This window comes from Chrysochloris asiatica, unplaced genomic scaffold (genome assembly GCF_000296735.1).
Source record: "Chrysochloris asiatica unplaced genomic scaffold, ChrAsi1.0 scaffold00080, whole genome shotgun sequence".
NCBI lineage: Eukaryota > Metazoa > Chordata > Mammalia > Afrosoricida > Chrysochloridae > Chrysochloris > Chrysochloris asiatica.
In genome coordinates, this window is record NW_006408598.1 from 4,254,170 (window position 1) to 4,277,275 (window position 23,106).

The window sequence follows — 23,106 nt, forward strand, 5'->3', positions numbered from 1 at the left end:
GTAGTGTTTAATATATAACATATATTTAGGATTAAAAAAAAAAGGCAAAGTCTAGAAGCAAAGAATTTTAAAGGACTGAAATAAAAGCTAAACATGGCTACTGTTGAATTTTCTAATTATGAAGTATAACTTTTCAAAATTGTACACTTTAGTTTACCTCTTTTGGGGAGAAGAAGAGTCATGTTCAGAGTAACTCTTGTCATTGTTATTGTAGACTTTTTTTTTTTTTTTTTTACCCATCAAAACAAAGCCCAAAAGGTAAATTGAGGTGATTCCAAACATTTCTTAAAAAGGACAAAACTGGGAGGTCAGGAGTCTAGTTGGAAGAGCACAAAGTCTCTCTAGGGGTATAGACACACTCTAAAAATAAGAGTTTGGTTCTTTGAAGCATATAGTTAAAAGCTGAATGCTGCATTTCTGCCTGTACACAATGAGAAAGTTAAAAGAAATTAGAAACTGCCTACAGCTTCATTCATAGCACATCACCTGCACTGATCTGCAGATGAGCTAAGCATCAGCAAGCTGGAACCAGATGTGCACCTCACAACAGTTGACACGGCTTGGGGAAATGAGATTTCAAGCATAGAATATAAGTTCAGGGATCTGTCCTCCCTGGACCCCAGTGCCATTAGTGCTATCTGAGGAGCACTGGAACTGCACGGTCACTTTGCCACACTGAACCTCCGTCATGCCTTCCTGTCCAAAGTAGCTGAGTTCGTTGCCATCAAGAATCACGCTGGCTGTGTAAAAAGTGTCTGGCTCAATCTGCACCGGGTACTCAAACCACACGGGAAAGGTATTGCTGGAGCCATCTGAGAAGTACTTGCTCAAGTTCTGCCCCAGGACAACACCCTGCCGCTTGAGTTCAATCTTGGCACTGTATTCTGCAGAGCCACAGCTGGAGCCATACAGACCAAAGCCAGCGATGAACACTCTTTTATCGACTGCAAACTGGATGCTGTCGCAACGTCCCCGATAGCGCCACTGGTTGCTCCGATAGGCACAAGATTGGAAGCGGTGACAACGCTGGGGGACAAGCCCCTTACGGGCTTTACTCACAAACTGCAACTCCGGTTTTTTGGCAGCGGTGTACCAGAGGAAGATGTCATTGGTCTCATTGAGAGTCAAAACTCCAGACTGTGCAGCACCATTTGCAAAATCATCAAGGGCCATGGTAGGTATTCGGATCAAGTAAAGTGCCTTTCCAAGGACCTTACGTTTGTTTTCGATGCTTGAGGCTAGATCTTGTCGCTGGCATTCTACTTCAGCCCAGTTGAGAGCTGCCTCAAAAACCACAATTTCTTTGGCATTGAGAGTTTCCCTGCGGAGGATACTTTCTAGTGTCTGGAAGTCAATATCGCAGAAACCCTCAGACTTTAGAGCTAATTCTGCCTGGGCGTCGATCACCTCCCAGCAACGCTGGGTCAGGTCCGGCTCCTCGAACAAGCAGCTCTGAGAGAGAAGCACGCAGGCGTTCTTGGCACTCAGGCTAGTTTCCAGGAAATTAACGCAGGCTCTGGCTAGGTGAGGGACAATGTACTTTTTGGCAGCATAGAGAGTGGCCAGCACTGTGTCAGCAGCCAAGTCAATTTCATCACAATAGATATACCTGAAAGGAAGCGCACAGCATGTAAGTGGAACTCTCATAAAACGAGAGCATACAGCACGAAAGATGAAACTACTTTCAAGTTCGCTCCAAGAAAATGATCTTATGTGACAGTTATTATGAAAAATGCCGAGAAATGAAGGAAACATCTAAAAGATATTAATAAATTATTAATATTTACACTCAGTCATAAGATTGTACAATTAAAGAGTAGCTTTTTTGTTACTATTCTTGACTCCATTTTATAAACTGCATTTGGTATGTTCTCAACAAGAGTAGGAAATTAGGAAAAAACAGCAAAATTCTGTAACCTATATTTCATGAAAGAATAGTCCCCCTATGGCCTAGTAGCAATACTCATAGTTTATTTTATAATCTTTCTGCACATTCAGATAGAAATAAATGCCTTGATGCTTTTAACTAAGTGCAACTTGGTTTTTTCCTAAGCATATTAGCAAGGCCTGATAGTAAAGACTGCATTTTTCAAGCGGTTTCAAGTTCAATGAATTCCCAAATATGAATCCTAATTAACTTTTGAAAGAATTCAAAAGAAACTTTGTATCTGGCTTTTTAATTTTTTTTTAAGTTTACCTTTCTCAATACATTCCTTATGCTTTAAGAGTTAGAGAAGACTTAATTTCCAGATTATTTAATTAAGACACAAAACCTTAATTATGCACTATTTTCTATGCTGCTGTGAACTGTCCCTATTTGCAGAGAAGGAACACTTCTCTGATTTGGGGGGCTGTGGCTAACTCCCAAAATGTTATATGAAATTACAAATCACCTGCTCCCATTAGATTTCTATGACTGACATAAGAGGCAGTAAAAACTATGTATGAAGAAAGACAAAATCCTAGGTGACACTTCATTTTTCTAGCTAAAGTATAGACAGAAATTTGCTCTGAAACTCTTCTCTTGCTATTATATTTCACTTTAGTGACACACATACAACTTAACAAGTCAGCAATGCCTTCTGTATGAAAGGACAACACTACATAGGAAAGCAATGAGAAATGTTCCGCAATTACAACCGGAACCTGCATGTTTGCTGCCAGGAAACCCTTTCTCATCTCCTACAGGCTGAGGCAGCTCCCACTGGCTGGGCTACTAGACAAGGTTCCTGAAGCTTTGTGATGCTGACACAAGTGTCAGCACGGTCAGCACACACGGGGAGGGCTATGGAACACTGCCAACACGTTGGAGTTCTCACTCTAGCCATCAAGTAAGACTGCTGTGGTTGTGTGCTATCAAGCCGGTTCCCACTCACAGTGGTCCTGTATAGGGTTTCTGAGGCGTGGCCGGTAGGTTTGATCCTCTGACTTTTAGGTTCAAACTGACCTTGCGGCTCAGTGCATTATCTGCACTGCAGCGCCACACTAGGATTCCATCAAGTGAGCAACCCTCCCTTTTTCTCAATACCTTCTTTCTGGGAATACTGACTACTCCTGGACAATGCTGCAGTGACGACAATCTAGCCACCGCTACTCCAGATGACAGCACAGTACTGACCTTTCTGAGTTTTACTACTTTACATGAACTGAATGCAAAATTTTTAAAAAGTTGCAACAATCTATATTCTAGACAATACATTGGTGAGACAAGATACTTTTATTAAATGATGACCCCCAGGGACCTAGATGAAATAGAATTCTTCATAACTCTTGCTCCCACTTCCTAATTATGAATATATCTGGAACAATATAACACTTGACTTGACTGCAGTAAAGCCAAAATGCTACACAAGGGCAAGTATTCTCCTTAACAACAGACAACACTGTTAAATACAAAGCTGTGGCTCCAATGGAAAAAAACCAAAGCACTCACATGTAAAATGGTCTTGAGTACATACATTTCTACACGATTACAAAGTGTTGGTTGGATTAAAAGTGTGCTTTAGGTTATATTTGGATACGTTCTATGCTCACTTGTCTGTAATTTCTCTATGTCCCACGGGTAGGGTCACAACGTGACCTTTGGGTTAGCAGTGGAGCAGATAACCATTGCATTACGCTACCAGGGCTCCACTGTGAAAGCTCCAGTCAGAAGCAATTAGACTTCAGAACTGTAATATAAATAAAAAATTGCAAACACTAACATTCTAAAACTAATTATAATGCTTTTTCTTTTTTGCGTAGGCAGCTGACAACACATATCAACATTTAACTCTTTGTAGGATTACTGCCCAGTTTGTTGACCCTTGAATATGTTTTTATCAATAAGCACTGCATTGAGGTAGCAAACTGCAATCCCTACAACAGCATATAACCTTGAACTCTGATATACGCTGATGTAGTAGAATTAAGGATTAAGAAAAACCGTTGAACACACTTAGAATAATCATTGGGTTAATCATATTGTAGATTATCATATTACACACAGCACCAGTACTTGGTAAAACAGCCAATCCTATTCAGCTAGGTAACATTTATTAGATTCTGAAAAAGGTATATAATATTATTTTTAAAATAAATGCTTAACATATCTTACAACTTTGCATTTTGTATATACAATTAAAGTTATTCTACAGAAATCCATATAAACAAGAAAACTATTCCTATCTCTCAAAAATTTATCCTGTACTATCAAATGTAAATGCTTCTTATCCTTGAGAAGGAATATCTGATTCCATTTAAGAGTGCGCATATTGAAGAAAAAAAAGAGAAGAGTATGCATATGTGTGTACAAGTATCAGATTATGTCAGTAGGTAAGTTTTGCATTTGTTGACAAGAGCCCTTATAAAACTGAGAAATATCCTAACTGGTGCTATTTAAATAAGGCATATAATTCATAGTATTGTGAAGCAAAAAATACAATTATTTAAGGACTTTTTCACAACGCTTTCAGAGAGAACATGATTAAACAATGTTTAGTTTAATTAAACAATGTTTATATCAGAAAGTTATCTTTAATTATGTCATTAAAAATCAAATCACTATTCATGCCACTTGTCCCCAAATCCCATGCCAAGGTGTGATTATACAAGCCTGCATCATTCCATATGCTTTCACTGAAAGATGCACAGTAATTTTCTCCAAAAACATTTATAAGGTAAGCAGCACCCTCTTTCTTCATCAGTGTTTGCCATTTCTGTTACACAGAACTCCTATTTAGCTGTGAGTCCCACAGAGTACAAATACAGCATAAACAAACTCTTTCCAAACATATGAGTGATGCTTACTTCAGCATAGCGAGAAAAGCAGCAGGTTCGACATCTGGTATACGGATTTCATCTTTGTCCTCAGCAAGTTCTCCGTAAAACATTGCATGGAACACAGAGCTCCCAACAGCTAAAACATACTGTGAAGAGAAGGAAATCTTATTTCATGCACTAAATTGAATGCATTTTCAGCAAATCAATCCAGAAAAACAACTCTATGCAATACTAAACCTGCTCTTTTGAAAAAGCTAAGATTCGGCATATCTCACTGTGGAAGCCTAAGATATTCAAGCAGTCTCTAGGCTGCTAAATATTTCATGGCTTTAAAGGATTAACGTACAACTGCCCTCGTTATAAAAATTAAAAAAAAAAAACCAACAACAGCTTACCTGACTGATCTCTTACAAAAGGGTAAACAGATAGATGACTTTGCTAGCCTATCACAACTTCCAGAGATCTTATCCTATGACTGCAGAGTGAAGAGGGCATGGTTTTGTGTAGGAAATAAAGCAGGGTAGAAGGAGACAAAGAAAAAAAATTGAGCGTGGCCAAAACCCTCTGAATAGGCTTGGCTTTCTGTGACCGGGCGACACACGCACTGCCTGCCATCAGCAAGCTGCTCACCCCAAGTTCCAGGCTCACAAAAAGGGTCTCTCTTTGTAAGCCTTAAGTCTGAAGCAGTAATGCAGCTGTTGCTTACTTTGTGTCCTGGCAACCGCTGAGTCCCACCTGGTGGCCCAACCACAAAATGTACATCTGCCATCAAATCATTATTGAACATCACCGCATTTCTATAAACAGAGGCAATTCATTAATTCACAGCAGTCAGCATTTTACATGCCCCCTCTCCCACAGAGAAAACCCACAACAGATCTGAAAACTAAGCAACAGTTTAATGACTTCAGGGCAAAACAAGAAAAGGTTCTAACTAAACAACTGCGTCTGTAATCACTGCAAGCAAACAGAAGAAGTTAAAGTTTTTAAAAAAAGAAGACGAAGAAGGAAAAAGAAACGAAAGTTTTCTAAACTTTTCACAAGGGCAAAGAAGAGATTTCTACCTTCCATGGGCCAGACACAATCCTGTCAGTTAAATGTTACAGATTGCAAAAGCATTTTTATCTAAGAGGAAAACAGCTGTACTGTCTTGGAAAAGATACAAGGCAGTTTTCCATTACCAATAAAGCTCTGGGAAAAGAGGAAACACAGATTTGTATTAAAAATACATTACAAGTTGTGCAAAAGCAGAAACTTCAACACAGGAAAACTTTTAAAGTGAATATGCTGGCCAGCCACTTACCTTTCTCTAATGGTAGGATACAGACCCTGCCAGTTTGGGGCTGGAATAAGGTTGTTGTTGCTGAGGTTCTGCTGGTGGTACTGCTGGACAGTGGTGGTGCTGGAGCTGGCTGATTTTTTACGGGGGAATATATCAGCAGCCATCTTCTTCTTCTTCTTAGTCTTTAAGGTAATAATTTCATAGCAAACTGGGGGTAACTTGCTGCTGCTGCTGCCGCCAGTTGTAGTATTTGCTTTCTTTGAGCTTTTCTTGGACCTGTTCTTTACCGTCTCTGGAAGCATCAAGAAGAAGGTAAGACATTTCATGTTCTTTTCCTTGTCATCTACCATGAGTACAGTATGTTGCTCTCTATAGCTAGATATCCCAAATTGGTGCAAACATTAAGGAAAAGAGGCGAGCATGAGTTAAGATATTAACAGAAACCAACAAGCTGATGTTTTGCTTCTTTTCTCAGCCAGGCAAGGTGACCTTTTCACTATGTTGGAAAAAAAAAAAACAAAAAAAACTGGCTTTAAGTTTTATCTAGTACTTGATCTGTTAAATACATCCCCATCATGATTCCTGTTTGTCTTATTTGTTCATAAAAATCACCCAGTTTTCTAGATCACCTGGAAATGCTACACTGAGCAAAAATGACAGGCACAGAACCGCAGCACTTGTTTTTTGAATTAGGTTAGCAAGATGTTGCTGGAGCCGCGCGAGTCTGCTCAGCCGGCTGAAGTTGTGTGGTGAATGGATCGGAGGAGAGTAGGTGTTACAGCCCTGCAGATGGAGTCAGACAGCCAGTGCTCTGAGCCAATCGCTGAAATCACTGATCATGATTGGACCAAGCAAAACAGTGACACCTATTGTAACGTGCATAGTTCTGATATTAAAGGAACAGCAGTTACACTCTTGCCTACTGTATATTTAAATAAGATAAACAACATATGAAACATATTTAAGAACAGGAAGAGTTCATGCACACAGATTTCTCTTCAGTAACCATACATTTTTATTTCTCCAGTGAAAAAGGCAGGATCAATTAACAAAAGGTAGCTATTCTGTATTCCCAGTAAAATTTTTTCAACGGCAGCATTTAGTTCCAAATGTTTCGACCGAATACTCCAGTCTAAAGGCTAAAAGGGATTTATTAAGCAAAACCAGACTAAACACATTTATTACAGATTAAAAGGGGGGTGTTATTTTTCTTTTCTTTTTTCCTAATCTCTTTGAATGCACGTTATATTCTAGTGCAAAATGGGAGATATGAGGTCATGCTTTCAGCTCACCTCCCAATGTTTTCTAGTCCTATAATGATCTTTGACAGGAGTCCCAAATCGCAAAATACTGCTAATTAGACTAGCATTTATAACAGTATGCTGAGCTGCACTGAAACAGAAGATAAATTGTAGATGTAAGAATAAGACTCAAATGAGAAAAAACTGGTAATCAGTGTTAGAAGGTTTAATTCACGACAAATAAGTCAGACGGTGCTGTTCAAGATTTCCAAATCCACCTTAAGTGTTACGGTTGCATTTAGCTCAATTGTAAATTTAAAGACTATAATCTACAATTTATAATGTAAACCTATTCAAAGTGATACATGTTCTGATGCTGCCTGGTTAAAATGTAAACAGGTTCTTCTTTGTTTTGAATCAGAAGAATATAAAGTACTATATGTTCTCATAGATGTGAATCCTCCAACAGTGTATTTCTAAGTTTGGTGAGTAAGAAAAAACAAAACCACCTGTGATTCGCTCCCCACATATTTATTTGTAAAGAGGGACTAAAGAAGAGATGTAATCTGCCCCTTCTCTATTGGGATTACTCTCATTTGTTCAATGCACAGCAGCCATTTGCTCCCCTCCAATCTAATTCACCCCCATGACCACAACCCTGTTTGTTGCACAACACACATCTGGTTAATGAGCGCCTGACAGTGAGGGCTCTATTGTGATTACTATAAACAGGAGCTGCTATTGTGATTACTATAAGGAATAATATACTTAGGATAACATGCCAGAAATCAACTTATGTCACTAAATTGAACCAAGGCCTACCTTCTTTATTGTCATTGTTAAGTTTTCCTTAAGCTATCTGCAAAGCCACTGGAAGATGAACCATAAGAGAACCATCTGTGGCATAAGGTTGTCCATCCCCAGTTTAGATGGATCCTGAAGTGCTGCTATTTATTACAATTATTTTATTCTTACTCTCAGGGCTACTATACACATACATATCTAGAACGGCAAATTGTCTTCATACGCACTAAAACACAGTGTTAGAGAAAGAAATCTAAAACTATTTTTAAAAAGAACATGAAGAAGCAGCTCCCCAAGTCTCAGAATTTCTCTTCTGCTCAAATGCTACTGAACTTCCTAGCTGCTTCCCTCTTAGGAAAACCCACATTAGGAAGGCCCTCAGGGCTGGGAGAAATCCCTCACATATTTCTAACAACCCTAGTTATCTGGCTTTTCAGGTTAGAAGCAATCAGTTGGAAAGGTAGTGAGCCACTTGAGAGAAATATACAGACAACTAGATAGGGACAAAATGGAAAAATCATAAAGATGACACAAGAACTTAGAAGTGTTTTTAATCATTTTGTATAGAACTCAACGCCCCTCACGAAGGTAGCTTCCAAAAACATGGTTCTTACACTACGGACTTAAAAGAAAAGAAAGCACCTATAATAGTTTTAGTTTAAGGGAAGAATTACCTATTTTAGAAAATATTCTTTAAGACACTAAACATTTCAGGTATGTGAAAAAATTAAGTTTTGTAAACATGCTTGAAACTACTAGGTAATTGAAGCTGAGCTAAATCTGAATCACCTAGAACAATACTGCAAAGGGCATTATTACCCTCCTGTGTGTGTGTAGGGGGAGGGGTGGTGACTGATGACTGTCACAATTTTAAAAATATGCTCTTCTCTATAACAAGAAATCCTATTTTTAAAATAAGAATGACTATTTTATTCTTGTATTCAATTTGAAAAAAACATGAAAATTTTAATACAATCAAGACAATTTGAGAGCTACCTTTTCTTATGATAGTAACTGTTGTTAAGTGCCATTGGATCGGTTCTGACTCACAGCAACCCTGTATAGGGTTTCCAAGGAGTGGCTGGTGGGTTTGAACCACCAACCTTGCCATCTTATATATTATCCTGCAGCACCACAATGTTGTTGTTGCTGTTACGTGCTGTCAAGTTGATTCCTATCCATGGCGATCCTGTATAGAGTTTCCAAGGAGCCACTGGTGAGCTTGAACCGCCAACCTTACAGTTCAAATAGCTTTGTAGTCTGGCACATTAACTCACAGTGCCACGCCAGGACTCATCATCATAATAATAAGCAGATTTAATGTCAGGTCCTTGCTACTTGATGTGTGGAGTCCTGGTGTGGCACTGTGGGCAAATGCAATGGATTGAAAAGTCAGTTTGATCCCCAAGATCACTGGTTCAAGTTGACCAGATGCTTCTTGGAAACCCTACACAGGGTCACTATGGGTCGGAACCAACTCGACGGCACTTAACAACAACTCAAAGTGTGGTGCTATAGGATCAGCACTGAACTATGAACCACAAGGTCAGCAGTTCAAACCCACCAGCGTCTCTTTGTATATCCTCTATAATGTGAGTCCAAATCAACTCAAAGGTACTTAACACCAACAACTCAAAGTGTGGGTCATGGATCAGCAACATCTAGGAGTCTATTAGAAATGCAGAATGTCAGTCTGCCCAGTTCCACATGCTGGATCAGAATTTGCATTTTAAGAATAGCCTCCAGACAATTTAAGTTTGTGAAAACCTAGTACAGATAACTTATGAATTTCACAGTGTTCTTCCCAGTGATCTAGTATTAATATCTGGTATCATAATTTCACACAATTATCAAGACAATGAACAAATAATTCAAAATAATTTAACTTAGTTTTAGATGTAAAACTTAAGCACTCCTTCATCTCTTGTTCTGAAATTCTTCTGACGTGGATGTTGTTGCTGTCACGTCAATTCAGACTCATGAAGACCCCACATATGACAGAGATGAACTACTCCTTCAAGTTTCCTTATCTGTAATGTGTAAGATCAGCACTGGAATCTGAAGCACAAGGTCGGCAGTTCAAATCCACCAGCTGCTACGTGGAAATCTTATACAGGGTCGCTAAGAGTCAGAAGTGACTCAAAGGCACTTAACAACATTGTTAATGAAAGCAGACCACCAAGCCTTTTCTTCCAGGGTATCTATATTGGAGGATTCAAACTGTCAAATTCTAGGATTTAGATGGGTAGGCAGCCAACTGAGGGCCCCCGAAGGATCTGTCTACTCTCTGAGAAAGACACTCAAGTGCAGACTATCTTAAAAGATTATGAAAGAGTAAGAGATTACAAAATAGAAGTATAAAGAAGATATATGACTTATTATTTTTAAATTATCTACTTCACCCTGGTAGCATAATGGTAACCTCAGCAGTTTTAAACTATCAGCCATTCCAAGGGATAAACATGAAACTTTCTGTTCCTGTCAAGATTGAGAGCCTCATGAAACCCTATGCAGGGTCCCTGTAAGTCGGAGCTAACTCCACAGCACACCATCACCACCACTTGATAATTCTATTTCAAAACTATAGCAATGTTGTTGATGTTAGATGTCATCAAGTTGGTTCTGCATAGTGACCCAACGCAAAACAGAACTATACACTGCTCAGCCCTGTGCCATCCTTATGTTTGAGTCAATTGTTGCTGCCACGCTGTCAATCCACCTTGTTGGGGTTCTTCCTCTTATTCACTGACATGCCCCTTTTCCAAGCATAATGTTCTTCTCCAGGGACTGGTCCCTCCTAACAACATGTATGAAGTATAAGAGACAAGTTTCTATACTGTCGCTGCTAAGAAGAAAACTGGAGTTCTGGTGTGGTGCTGTAGGATAAGCACTGGACTGCTAACTGGAAGGCTGGCAGTTCAAACCCATCAGGTGCTTCTTGGAAATCTTATACAGGATTGTTATAAGTTGCAACAGACGCAACGGTACTATCAACAAAAACAAGGAGCAAACCAGTCATACTTCTTTCAATAGAGTTGTTTTGCTTGTTCATCTGGCAGTCCATAGTACTTTCAATATTTCTCACCAACACCATAACTCAAATGCAACCATCGTCTTCTATGGTTTTCTTTATTCCTTATCCAATTTTCACATGCAAATGAACAAATGAAGCAACTGAAAATACCATGGCGTGGGGCAGAGGCACTTTAGCAATATGGGTAAGTATTATATACAAAATTGTATTATTATTTTTTCTGGAATGTGAAGTCACAGCTTTCATCTGTCTTTCAGATTAATCCCTGACCCAGAACACAATAAATGCTAAAGAAATAAACTACATACAAAACATATAGTATTTTGTTCTTCGCCTTCATTTTCATTAAATTAAGTCCAAATTTGGCTGGTGTTTCCCCCTTGAACTTTAATATAATGCTAAAATAAAACCTTATTTATCAAGTCTTTAACCCAGAAATGTCACCCACAGAGTTGAAAGATAATTTTTTTTTAAAAAGGTCAACATGTTAGCTACTTCTAGAATTTCTTTCCAACTAGGGTTCTGTCACTGTTTACACATCTCCTTAATTTCAGAACTGTTTCAAGACATGCTTAATGTACTCTAATGAGGTAGATGGGCCAAGCAGTCTATCAGTATTTTGTAAAGTATTCCCTAAATAAAATATTCTGATTATGTGATAGATTAGGAGGTACTGGGGATCCAATAGTAAACCAAACTTAAAAGGTTAGTTAATTATAATTTCAGATGATTTGATCACTACCAGGAAGCTGTTTCACCTTTACCTCCATTCATAGAATTTAAGCTGACTTAGATCATCCTTTACCGGGCTGGAAGGGTTGCCAGCCATTCTACTTCTATTTAGTACAATCTGCATATTCTATTTGAAAAGTTGGGTAAGTTTCAGATCTGAAAGGGACTTTACAAACCATTCCATGCAACTGTCTGTTGTTGTTGTTAAGTGTTATCGAGAAGGTTCTGACTCGTAATGACCGTTTATAGGGTTTCTGAGGAGTGGCTAGTGAGCTTGAACTGCCAACTTTGTGGTTCAAACCAACTTTGCATTCCAGTGCGTTAACCCACAGTGCCACACCAGGACTTTAGATAAAGCAAATGGGAGTCCAGAAGATGAGGGATCTGTGAAAGTTCACAGTTACTTGGGAATGTCTACACTACATGCATATTTATTTAGTATTGGTCCAGTTGTTTGTTCTACTTACTCCAACTTTCACCCACAGTATTATCTCTACACAATGCTCTATCTTCATGTTTCTAATCTATTTTAAAAGAAAAATCTATGTGTAGAAATTAGAGTTGAAAACCATTAAGATCTATCTATAGTCTGCATACCTGCAGAAGGCACACTGCAGGGAAGCTAGCTAGTGGGCATTTTCTGGAAAAGAACTAATAGGAAGGAACACAAAAGCATTAACAGAAGAAACTCACTTGATAAAAGGAAAGTTAGAAAACCAGGCATTCATGGCTAAAGTCCACTGATTCTATGTCAACAACTAAGGCCTATTTGTTGTTACAACACTGGTAACTCCTGCTTAACTTGCTATAATGCTCGACATCTTGTCTGGACTTGCTCATGGTTTACTACAAGACACCTGAGCAGCTACAGCACAGTGAGGTTAACTGAGGTTAAAATGGGATGGAAAGAAATATCCAATTCCAAAAAAATGTTGATAGAAAATAACAGGGAAGAAGAATTTAACCTGATAAGTCAGGATGGAATAATAGCGTTTTGTTTTGGGTTTTTTTTGCTTATTTTTCCCTTCTCTACTAACCCAGAGCTATGTTTGTGATTTGGGAGATAAAGAGATAAACGGCAAAGTGTTGGCAGTACCTAAAGACAACAGCAGCTGCTGGAAAATAGACTATATGCTTTCTAAATCTGGAAATAAATATGGAGTCAAGTATTGGCAGCTAGGTATAGGGAAGAAAGCAACAGCCAATAGCAAGTGACCTTAAGGTTAGTTACTTAGTATCTGTAAGCCTCATTTTCCTCATCTGCCAAATGGGATAATTACACCCAGCTCACCCCTCTCAGGTTTACTGTGAAGGTAAGATTACATGTTTGTGAAAGCACAGTAATAAAAGTGGAAAACACCTTACAAAGGTAAACCCTCAGTATTAAAGCAGGAAACATCATTTGTGAAACAATCTTCCAAAACATAAAATCCAAAGAAAGCAGACTCCCTAACCCCATACTATCTATCCCAGGCATCATCCCTTTGGAATGTTCTAGACCCACACACTGGCCAGGCAGGTCCCCAGGCTGCTGTGGATCTTGCAGGCAAGATTCACGCATCAAAATTCACGTTGTACGTTATCATCAGGTCCCCAACCCATGCCTAAATCCTACAGCTTTTTTCTGAAATCCTGTTTGTGGGTCACCACACTGAGACTAGAAACCTCCTTGAGGCCCCTTGCTTGCTGATATCCTGCTGTACCTACATGCTAAGACAGCTCACAGCTGCCAAGTCTGCCTAACCACCCAGCACTATGTTGTTGTTGTTAAGTGTCGTCGAGTTGATTCCGACCCATAGCGACCCTTTATAGGGTTTCCAAGGAGCAGCTGGTGAGCTTGAACCACCAACCTTGCAGTTCAAATGACTTTGCAGACTGACGCATTAGCCCATAGCGCCACAACAGCACTATCTACACACATAAGCAATTCAATTTCGTCTCTCTCAACAATGACCCTATTTGAATTCTAGCACCAAGACTCATATAACTAGCAGTTGGGGAAGCTGCACACAATGCACCCAACCCAACATAGAATGAGACAGGCAGTTCTTAAAAGGCAGGTACAATGATTTTTTTTTTTTTTTTAATTTAAATTCTATATGACATTTGGAGTCATAAAATGGCAGTGTAGGATAAGCACTGGACCACAAGGTTGGTTTGAAGCCCAAGGTCAGAGATTCAAGCTCATCAGCTGCTCCTCGGAAACACTCTAAATGGCAATGTTATGAGTTGGAAACCAACTCGATGGTACTTAACAACATAGGGCATTGAACACATTATTAACAGTACTGGCTTTTAAAAATACTGTGTCTGACGATGTACCTTGCATCGAAAGCCAACGCACTAAATCATCTGAATCCCAAATCATGCTCTGGTGGTGGTGGTGGTAGCGGCGTCTGTGTACCATAGAGCTGGTTCCGACTCATAGTGACCCTGTAAAAGGTTTCCACCACAGTTGTAATCTTTACAGGAGCAGAAAGCCTTATCTTTCTCCCTTGGAGCAGCTGGTAGATTCAAACTGCTGACCTGTGGTTAGCAGCTACCCTACCAGGGCTCCAAGATGATCTTGCAAAGGAGTATGTAAAATGTATCCCAATTTACGGCAGGATTCTATTCTGACGATGCCATTGTAAGTCAGTCAGTTGAAAACCTCATTCTTTTTTTAAGTTGTCATTATTGCATTTTATTATCAGTATCTTTATTTGCCTTTGAGGGTTGGAAACATTACATAAAAACATCTTCAAATGAACACTTAAGAAAGATAACATCAGCAAATTAAGAGCTACAACCATATAAGTAATTATTAACCATAGTTGTTGCTGTTAAGTGCTACTGACTCACAGTGACCCTGTGTATAGGATTTCTGAGGTGGTAAATTTTTGGAGGCACAGAAAGTCTCATTTTTCTCCTCTCAGGGTGGCTGGGGGGCTCAAACTGCCAAGCTTGTTCACAGTCCAGTGTTTGTCCTACACAGCCAATTACTAACCACTGTTGTTAAGCGCCATCAAGTAGGTTCCAATTCACAGCGACCCTGTTTAGGGTTTCCGAGGAGCAACTGGAGGGTTTGAACCGAAATTTTGCAGTTTAAACCAACCTTGTGGTCCAGTGCTTATCCTACAGCTCCACACCAGGACTCCCTACTAACCACAAGGACAGGTATAAGCAAAGGTCATCGTGAACAAGGGACTACCTATACCCCAGATAGCTATTTAAAGTTAAGACCACTATGAAATCTTTTGTCAAGTTTAACATACTTTGGTAAACCAGATAACCGATTGCTAACTTTTATGTACTCTGAATGATTTCACAGTAAATTACCTCATGGGTGAAAGTGCTGACTACGTGATCTCTTGCTTTTTCCAACTCCAAATTTCTGGTTACCTTTTCCAATTCTAACCTTCCAGGATTAAAAAATCTATATAATGTTTGACAGAAATAATTTATTTAACATAGTTTATATGTTAAACAGTATGATTATGAAAAATAGCCAATTAAAATTCTATGTGTATGTATGTATGTGTCATGCGAGGGGGCTTCAAGAAGTTCATAAAAAATTCTACTATCTTTTAATTCCACTTTTTCAAGAACTTTTTAAACTCCCATCATATTTTATCAATTGCATTATTTATTTTCTGTCACATTTAACATCCTTAAATTGGGTTGTGTCTGATCAAATCGATGACATCTCACAATTATAACTACCAAAGGTTTTTTTTTTTTTCTTTACTTGCTGTTGGTGGTTATGTACCGTGGAGTCGATTCCGCCTCAGAGCACTCCTGCATAGGGTTTCCAAGGCTGTAAACCTTTACAGGAGCAGAAAGCCTCATCTTTCTCCTTTGGAGCAGCCGGTAGTTTCAAACTGCTGATCTTCCAGTTAGTAGCTCAGTTTGTAATCTACTATGCTACCAAAGCTCCTTTTTCTTTTCTTAGTAGTTCATAAAATAATGGCATGTCTTAGAACTGCTGCCACCCACCTTGAAAAAAATTTTTGTTGTTGTTAAGTCAACTGTGATTCACAGCAACCCTATTCACCTTACAGTCAGTAAACTAAAGAACAAAACATACAATTCAACAGAAAGAATCTCTTCTTTAGGTTGGGTTAATTATTCCCTAACTAGGCAAGATGAAGCTCAGAATTCTAGCTGAACTATATTAGAATAATTGAGCTTTCATCAAATAGTCATTTAATAAAGTATATAATCACAATTCTCAATTGAGACTGCTACTATGACAACCACTGATATGGTAGGAAGCCTACAAGAAAATCCCAAAATGGGAATTTCCATTGTCTGAACTCCAACACTAGCGGGCTGCATTTCTAATATTTTTGTCATGGCGCATAATCATGTATATACATAAAACTGATTAGTGGTGATGGTGGGTGCCATTGAGTTAATTCCTACTAATAGAGGCCCAAGTGACAGACTCATAGGGTTCGTGACTATAATCTTTATGGTATAGACAGCCAGGTCTCTTTTCTCTCATGGAGCTGCTGCGTAGATTAAAACTATCAACCTTTTCTGTTTAACAGCCAAGTGCCACCGAACTGATAAGTAGAAGACCGAACACTATCACTGCTATTGTTAAGTACCTTAGTTGGTTGGGACTCATTGTGACCCTGTATAGGGATTTTGAGGAGCAGCTGTTGGGTTTGAACCACCCACCTTGTAATTCACGGTCCAATATTGATGCTATAGGGCCATACTAGGAGCAATATTACCACTATCTGCCAAAGGTTCTTTATTTGTTTGAAATACTTTATCAAGCAATCTATGATTTATTAACCTATGGAGTCCTGGTGTGGCACTGCAGTATAAACACTCAACCGCATGGTTGGTCTGAACCAAAAGGTTGGTGGCTGAAATTCACCAGCCAATTCTTGGAAACCCTATACAGGGTCACTATGAGTCAGAACCAACTCGACAGCACTTAACAACAAACATCTTAATATGTTAACATGTTTATAACAGATTGAACATGCAATTAAATACCTATGTATAAGTCACTGCTTATTTTCAAACAAATATTAGGCCAAGTAGAATGAGGCCTTTCCAGCATTTCTTCTGAAAAGTCCCACGTGGGGGCTGTTCTGATCAGTAGAGAACATCAAGCCTACTGAAAATAATAGTACAGAATCATGCCCAACTATTTCTGTGGTGTTCTTCAGGTCATTTTTTTACATAAGAAAAATTACCTGTTTTGGTCAATTAAAGAAAGGGGGGGACCTTTTTTTCTGATAATGTTTGTTGTTGTTATGTGCCGTGGAGTCGGTTCCGACTCATAGCGACCCTACACAGGGTTTCCGAGGCTGTAAATCTTTACAGGAGAAGACCACCTCATCTTTCTCCCGTAGAACCGCTGGTAGTTTCGAACTGCTGACCTTGCGGCTCGCAGCCTGATTCATAACCACTACGCTACCAGAGCTCCTTTTTTCTGATAATAAGATCCCTAAATTCCAAAGCTCTTCTCACTTCATGTTGTTGGTAGGTGTCACTGAGTCGGTTCGTACTCATCGATACCATATATACAGGTGAATGGAAATGAAACACTGCCCAGATCTGCACCATCTGACTGCCGTGAAGTTTACACTCATTGTTGCAGTCATTGTGTCAAATTCATCTTGTTAAGGGCGTTCCTCTGTTTCAGTGACTCTCTACTAAGCACGATTCCTTTTCTCCAGAGACTGATTTCTCTTATAAACAAGTCCAAAGTATGTGTTATCTTCTCTTCTGAGGAGCATTCTGACTGTACTTCTTCCAAGACAGATTTGTTCATTTGGTGGAGTAATGCACTGGACTGTAAAGCTGGTTTGAACAGTAAGGTTGGCAGTTCAAGCTCACCAGCTACTCCTCAGAAACCCGACACAGGATCACTATGAGTTGGAACCGACTTGACGGCACTTAACAACAACTAATAGGATATAGTCAATATTTAGTTTTTTAACACTTTAAAGTGTGTTTTTTGCAGTAAAGAGAATGCAGTATGTCATTTGATTTCTTGATTGCTTCTTCCATGGCCACTGGTTGTGGATCCAAATAAAATTAAATCCTCAACAATTACAATTATTTTCTCCATTTATCATGACGTTGCTTATATACTTAATCAAAAATATCTTGCTTTACTGGGAAGGTCACTCATTTCTAGTGAGCACATGAAATGAGAAGAAAGTATCCAGACAGCTGCTAAACCACCAAATATTCTATATTGTTGTTGTTAAGTGCCATCAAGTTGGTTTCAACTCACAGCAACCCTGTAAAGGGTTTCTGAGGAGCAGTTGCTAGGTTTGAACCACCAACAGTGAGATTAGCAGCTCAGTGCTTATCCTACAGAATCACACCATGGCCCCTATTATTAGTCACCATTAATAATGAGGTTTCCAAGTGTCCCATCCAGAATTTCCCAACATCCACAAAAGAAAAGTTCTATAAAACAAAGATTCCCAAATACAAGTCTACTAAATGGGTGCTGTGCTTTTAATTATTCAAAGGGTGCTTAGAAATAAATACTTCTGTCCTTCAATCACTGGACTGCTAGCCACAAGGTCAGCAGTTCAAACCCACCAGTCGATCCTCATGGGAAAGATGAGACTTTCTGTTCCCATTAGAATTGACTACCTTGAAAACCCTCTATGCGTCACTATGAGTCAGAATCAATGCAATGGTAGTGGGTAATTCATCAATTTGCAATCCTTCCACAAGAAAAATCTGAAAGCATCATTAAAATTATCCTTGATTCACTAGGTCAAGACCACTCGCAAGGACCTTAATTAATTGCTTTTTTTAAAAAAGCTTTTATTGTGAATTGAGTGAAGGTTTACAAGGCAAATAATCAGTTTTACATTTAACAAATCACTGCAATGCTTGCAATCCCCTCCATGCACCATCAGCTAACAGTGTTTAACTCTATTGCCCCCTCCCTTTTCTTTTTTTTTTTTTTTAATGTACACATACCACATTGAAAATAGAAATCCATTTAAATTGACAAAGGAGACATTTTGCAAGCCAGCCTCCTGCCTGTAGGCACACTGTCTTTCTCAGTCTACGGGCCTGTAGTCTACTGCTGCTCTGTCTCTATGCCATCACCTCTGCCACCATCTCTGTTTGTCGCCGCTTTTCTGGTTCGGATCCCTCACTCCTCCCAGGCTCTTCCCTCTAAAAGGTCCTATGTATTAATTGCATTTTAATGAAATACCTCACTTTTACTATGTATATGATTAAAACATAGTTATTTTAGTCAGATAATGCAAGATCTGAAAATAAGAGGTCTGCTATGTTGAATGAAGTCTGAGAAATTCTACTATGGTAGAGCACAAATACCTGTGAAGTTACAAGATACCTTCACACCCAATTTCCAACATCTATTTCTGGAATAGATGCATTAATGAAAGTGAAAAAGGCACATTCTAAATTGAGTCACAATAATATTCCCTAATGAAAGTTCAACTAGAACTGTGAAAAAGGCTATTAAAAATACAAAATTTCTGGCAAAAACTCAAAGTAAATTCTATTCTGTACTAATTTCTGATTTAAAAAAAAAATTATATATATGGAATCCTTGTGTGGCACTGTAGGATAAGCACTGGACTGTAAACCACCAGGCCAGTGGTTCGACCCCCCAGCCACTCCTTGGAAACCCTACACAGGATGGCTGTGAGTCAGAACCAACTCAACAGCACTTAATATACATATACGTTGTTGTTAAGTGCCCTCGAGTCTGTTCCAAATGAGCCACCCTGTACTGGGTTTACAAGGAGTGGCTGGTGAGTTTGAACCGCCGATCTTGCAGTTCAAACTGACCTTGAGGTCGAGTGCTTATCCTATGAAACCACTCCAGGACTACTACATATATGATTTCTGCTACTACAATTCCCATGACTCTTGTGAAGAACTCAAAACAATGATACACTGTGTAGATAATCCCCAATTTGCAATGTATTTGAGTTACAATGGATTATAGTTCCGGCAATCATAGTTTTGTTTTTGTTTTTTTTTTACATCAGCAATTCTGTAGCACATAATCTCCTGACTCAGAAACCCTATGCAGGATCGCTATGTGTTGGAACCAAGCCCACAGCACACCACCAACATCACCACCATCATTCTCAGATATTCACTCATACAAAATTAGATTTATAAAGATATGATAATAAAATGCAATTAAACTGAAAACTAAAAAACAAAAAGGAGACTATGTCAGAAACAATTTATGATGTCATAAGTCAGGACCTATCTGTATTGTAAATGTAGGCATGACCTTGACTATATTAGTATGAAGAAACATTCAGAGGCTCCCTTCATATGCTTTAAGGAATAATTATTTGGCCTGGAATGTACTCCCTGTTGCTTCCATCTCAGAATAAAAGTTGAGGACGTTCTATAGTTAGCTTGGTCCCAAGTGTCAGAACTAAGGTAATAAGGTATTCCACACAAAAATTCAATTCTAATAATATATTCAGCAAGTCTTTTTTTTCCAAATTAAGAGCTACTATGCAAGTAGGTCAGTACTTGTATCACCCAGCAGTATAAAATACAATCATTTAATTGCTCTTAAAAATAAAACACGTCTCCCTTAGACTAGACAATTCATCATAGAACTGGGCAGTGTTTCACTCCGTTGTTCATAGGGTTGCTATGAGTCGGAACCAACTCAAGAGCAATTAACAACAACAGCAATGCATAGAAACCCATCGTTCATTTATCTGTTTGTTGTACAGTGATGACTTACGTGTTGCTGTATCACCACAGGTATTTCAGATGCTAGCAGAATTACCTATGGTAGACAACAGGTTTCAGCAGAGCTTACAGACTAACCTCAACATAAAACAACAACAAAAAACTTTACATTAAACCGGTAAGTAACATCACAATCAACAGAGAAAAGATTGAACTTGCCAAGGTTTCATTTTACTTGAATACACAATCAACGCCCATGGAAGCAATTAAGAAATCAAATGACATATTACACTGGGCAAATCTGCTACAAAAAAACCTCTTTAAAGTATTAAAAAGCAAACATGTCAATGTGAGGACAAGTCCAAGCCCTGATCTTTTTAATCTCCTCATATGCATGAAAAAACTGGACAGTGAATCAGGAAGACCAAAGAAAACTGATACCTTTGAACTATGGTTTTAATGAAGAATACTGAATATCATAGGCTACCAGAAGAATAAACAAATCTATCTTGGAAGAAGTACAATCAGAACACTCTTTAGAAGCAAGGATAGTGATACTTCATCTTATGTACTTTGGACAAGTTATCAGACAGCACAGTCCCTGGAGAAGGGCAACATGCTTGGTAAAGTAGAGAATCCATGAAAAAAGGAAGACCCTTAATGAGATGGCCTGACACCATAACTGCCACAACGAGCTCAACCATAACACCAACAGTAAGGACAGACATGACCAGGTAGTTTCCTTCTGTTGGACACAGCGTTGCTAGATATCGGAACCAATTTGACAGCACCAAACAATTCACAGAATAGGTTCTTTAATTTGGATTTTCTCAATCTCTGCACCATCCAGCTATGCTGCTGTTGTTAAGTGTTGTCGAGTCGATTCCAACTCATACACACCCTATAAAGGGTTTCTGAGGAGCAGCTGGTGGGTCTGACCCGCTGATCATGTGGTTAGCAGTCCAGTGCTTATCCTAAAATGCCACATCATCTATTTGTTGTTGTTAAGTGCCACTTAGTCTGTTCCAACTCACAGTGACCAGCCATAAGCACACCTTATTTACACATGTACCTTTAACTATAATGAGCAGATTAAAAGCACTCTTCAAAGAGTGTCAACAGAACAGTCTGTACTTTATTATTTTTACTAATATATCAGGAAGCAACCATGTCGCCATGTTTAGTGGCTGCAAGGTCTCCTACAAAAATCCGCGGTAACGAGAATAAGGTGACAGTCTCTAAAAACCGTGATCAAAATTTGCATTTGAGTTACATCTCTGCACAAAGAGCCAACCAGCCAACTGTGGGACTGCCATGACTTACTGAGAGTTCTCATATAGGATAAGAGGTAACAGCTGCTAGTAAAATTTAAAACATAACATCAAAAATGAGACAAGGGTTATTATTAAATGGCATGCAGCCAAGTCTTAAGTAACCACATTCTGTGCAGATCTTCTGGCAAACACTTTGAATTGAGGAGGGTATCTCCTATTAGCTTATCACATGAGAGAGCACAAACCAAGCATCTATCAAGGAGAGAAGAAATTCCTGTCTCACCTTTCTGATACTGAAGCCTTGCCATATGTTCTGGATCTCTGTGATCTGACTCCAACTCCTCATTAGCTCAGTGGCTTGTTTTCTTCATCAACCCAAACACCCTGAAATGCAACTATTCCCACATTGCAAATGTGACCCACAGCATTCCTGCCGTAATGCCTCACCTTGTACCATCCTCCAAGCTCTTTCTTCCCAATAACCCTGCCCACCCACACTTTCCAGTGCACCGAAAGGCCATCCTTAGCAACAAGGATTTTGCAGGCTTTTCCAAGAGTTAACAGTTCCAAATCCAACTTCTAATTGTTAAATAACAGGAAGGTTTCAAGCCCAACATTACCAAATTCACTTAAAACTGTATATTGCATTTATGGATCACAACTGGTCCTGTGATAAAATGCTCCCAGACGCATAACTTTATAATGTTTCTAGCTGTCTGAAATTAGACGGGATACAGTGATAAACACCTAAACATCTATTAAGTATGTCCCGGGGCTCTCCTGAACATGTCTAAGCACAAATGTGGTATTTTAATACTGCAGTCATCTTGCAACTAGGCCAACTGAAAATATTAAAGCTTGATAAAAAGTAAGCCCCTACATTTGCTCCATAGAATAAACACTGAACTGTCAACCAAAAGGTCAGCAGTTTGAGCCCACCAGTCACTCCATGGGAGAAAGATGAAACTTTCTGCTCACACAAATTTTTTTTAAAGCCCTGGAAACCCAACAGAGTCGTAATGAGTTGTCACCAACTTCATGGCACTTAATAACATGTGCTCAAAGCAAGGCTTTGCTTCAGAAGTCTATAATATACATAATATAGAGATTCATAATCCAGGAAAGCATGGGTTAATCTGGACCAAGACTCAAGTTACTAGGACAAAGCTGCCTTTATCAATCTCTCCATTCAGGGTCTGGCATATTTATTTTTAGCACAAGTGGAGAACTTTAGCGATCTAATGAAGTGGAAATTATGATAAATTCTCAATAATTCACATGAAAGGAAGAAAGCAATCATATGAA

General features: G+C 39.0%; 1 protein-coding gene across 2 annotated transcripts; it reads right to left on the reverse strand.

The window, feature by feature from the left end:
- Nucleotides 1-320: 320 nt before the first annotated feature.
- LOC102820653 (BTB/POZ domain-containing protein 3-like) lies at nt 321-6,798 on the reverse strand. 2 transcript variants are annotated; one of them, XM_006865624.1, is made up of 4 exons: nt 6,673-6,798; nt 6,065-6,335; nt 4,789-4,907; nt 321-1,609 (listed from the first exon to the last, which is right to left on the reverse strand). In XM_006865624.1, the coding sequence occupies exons 3-4, from the start codon at nt 4,869-4,871 to the stop codon at nt 577-579; spliced, it is 1,116 nt and encodes a 371-aa protein (XP_006865686.1). In that variant the 5' UTR covers nt 4,872-4,907; nt 6,065-6,335; nt 6,673-6,798; the 3' UTR covers nt 321-576. The 2 variants fall into 2 exon arrangements, with proteins under 2 accessions (XP_006865686.1, XP_006865687.1); XM_006865625.1 differs by lacking the exon at nt 6,673-6,798 and adding an exon at nt 5,468-5,558 and having other exon boundaries at nt 328-1,609; nt 6,065-6,432.
- Nucleotides 6,799-23,106: the final 16,308 nt, after the last annotated feature.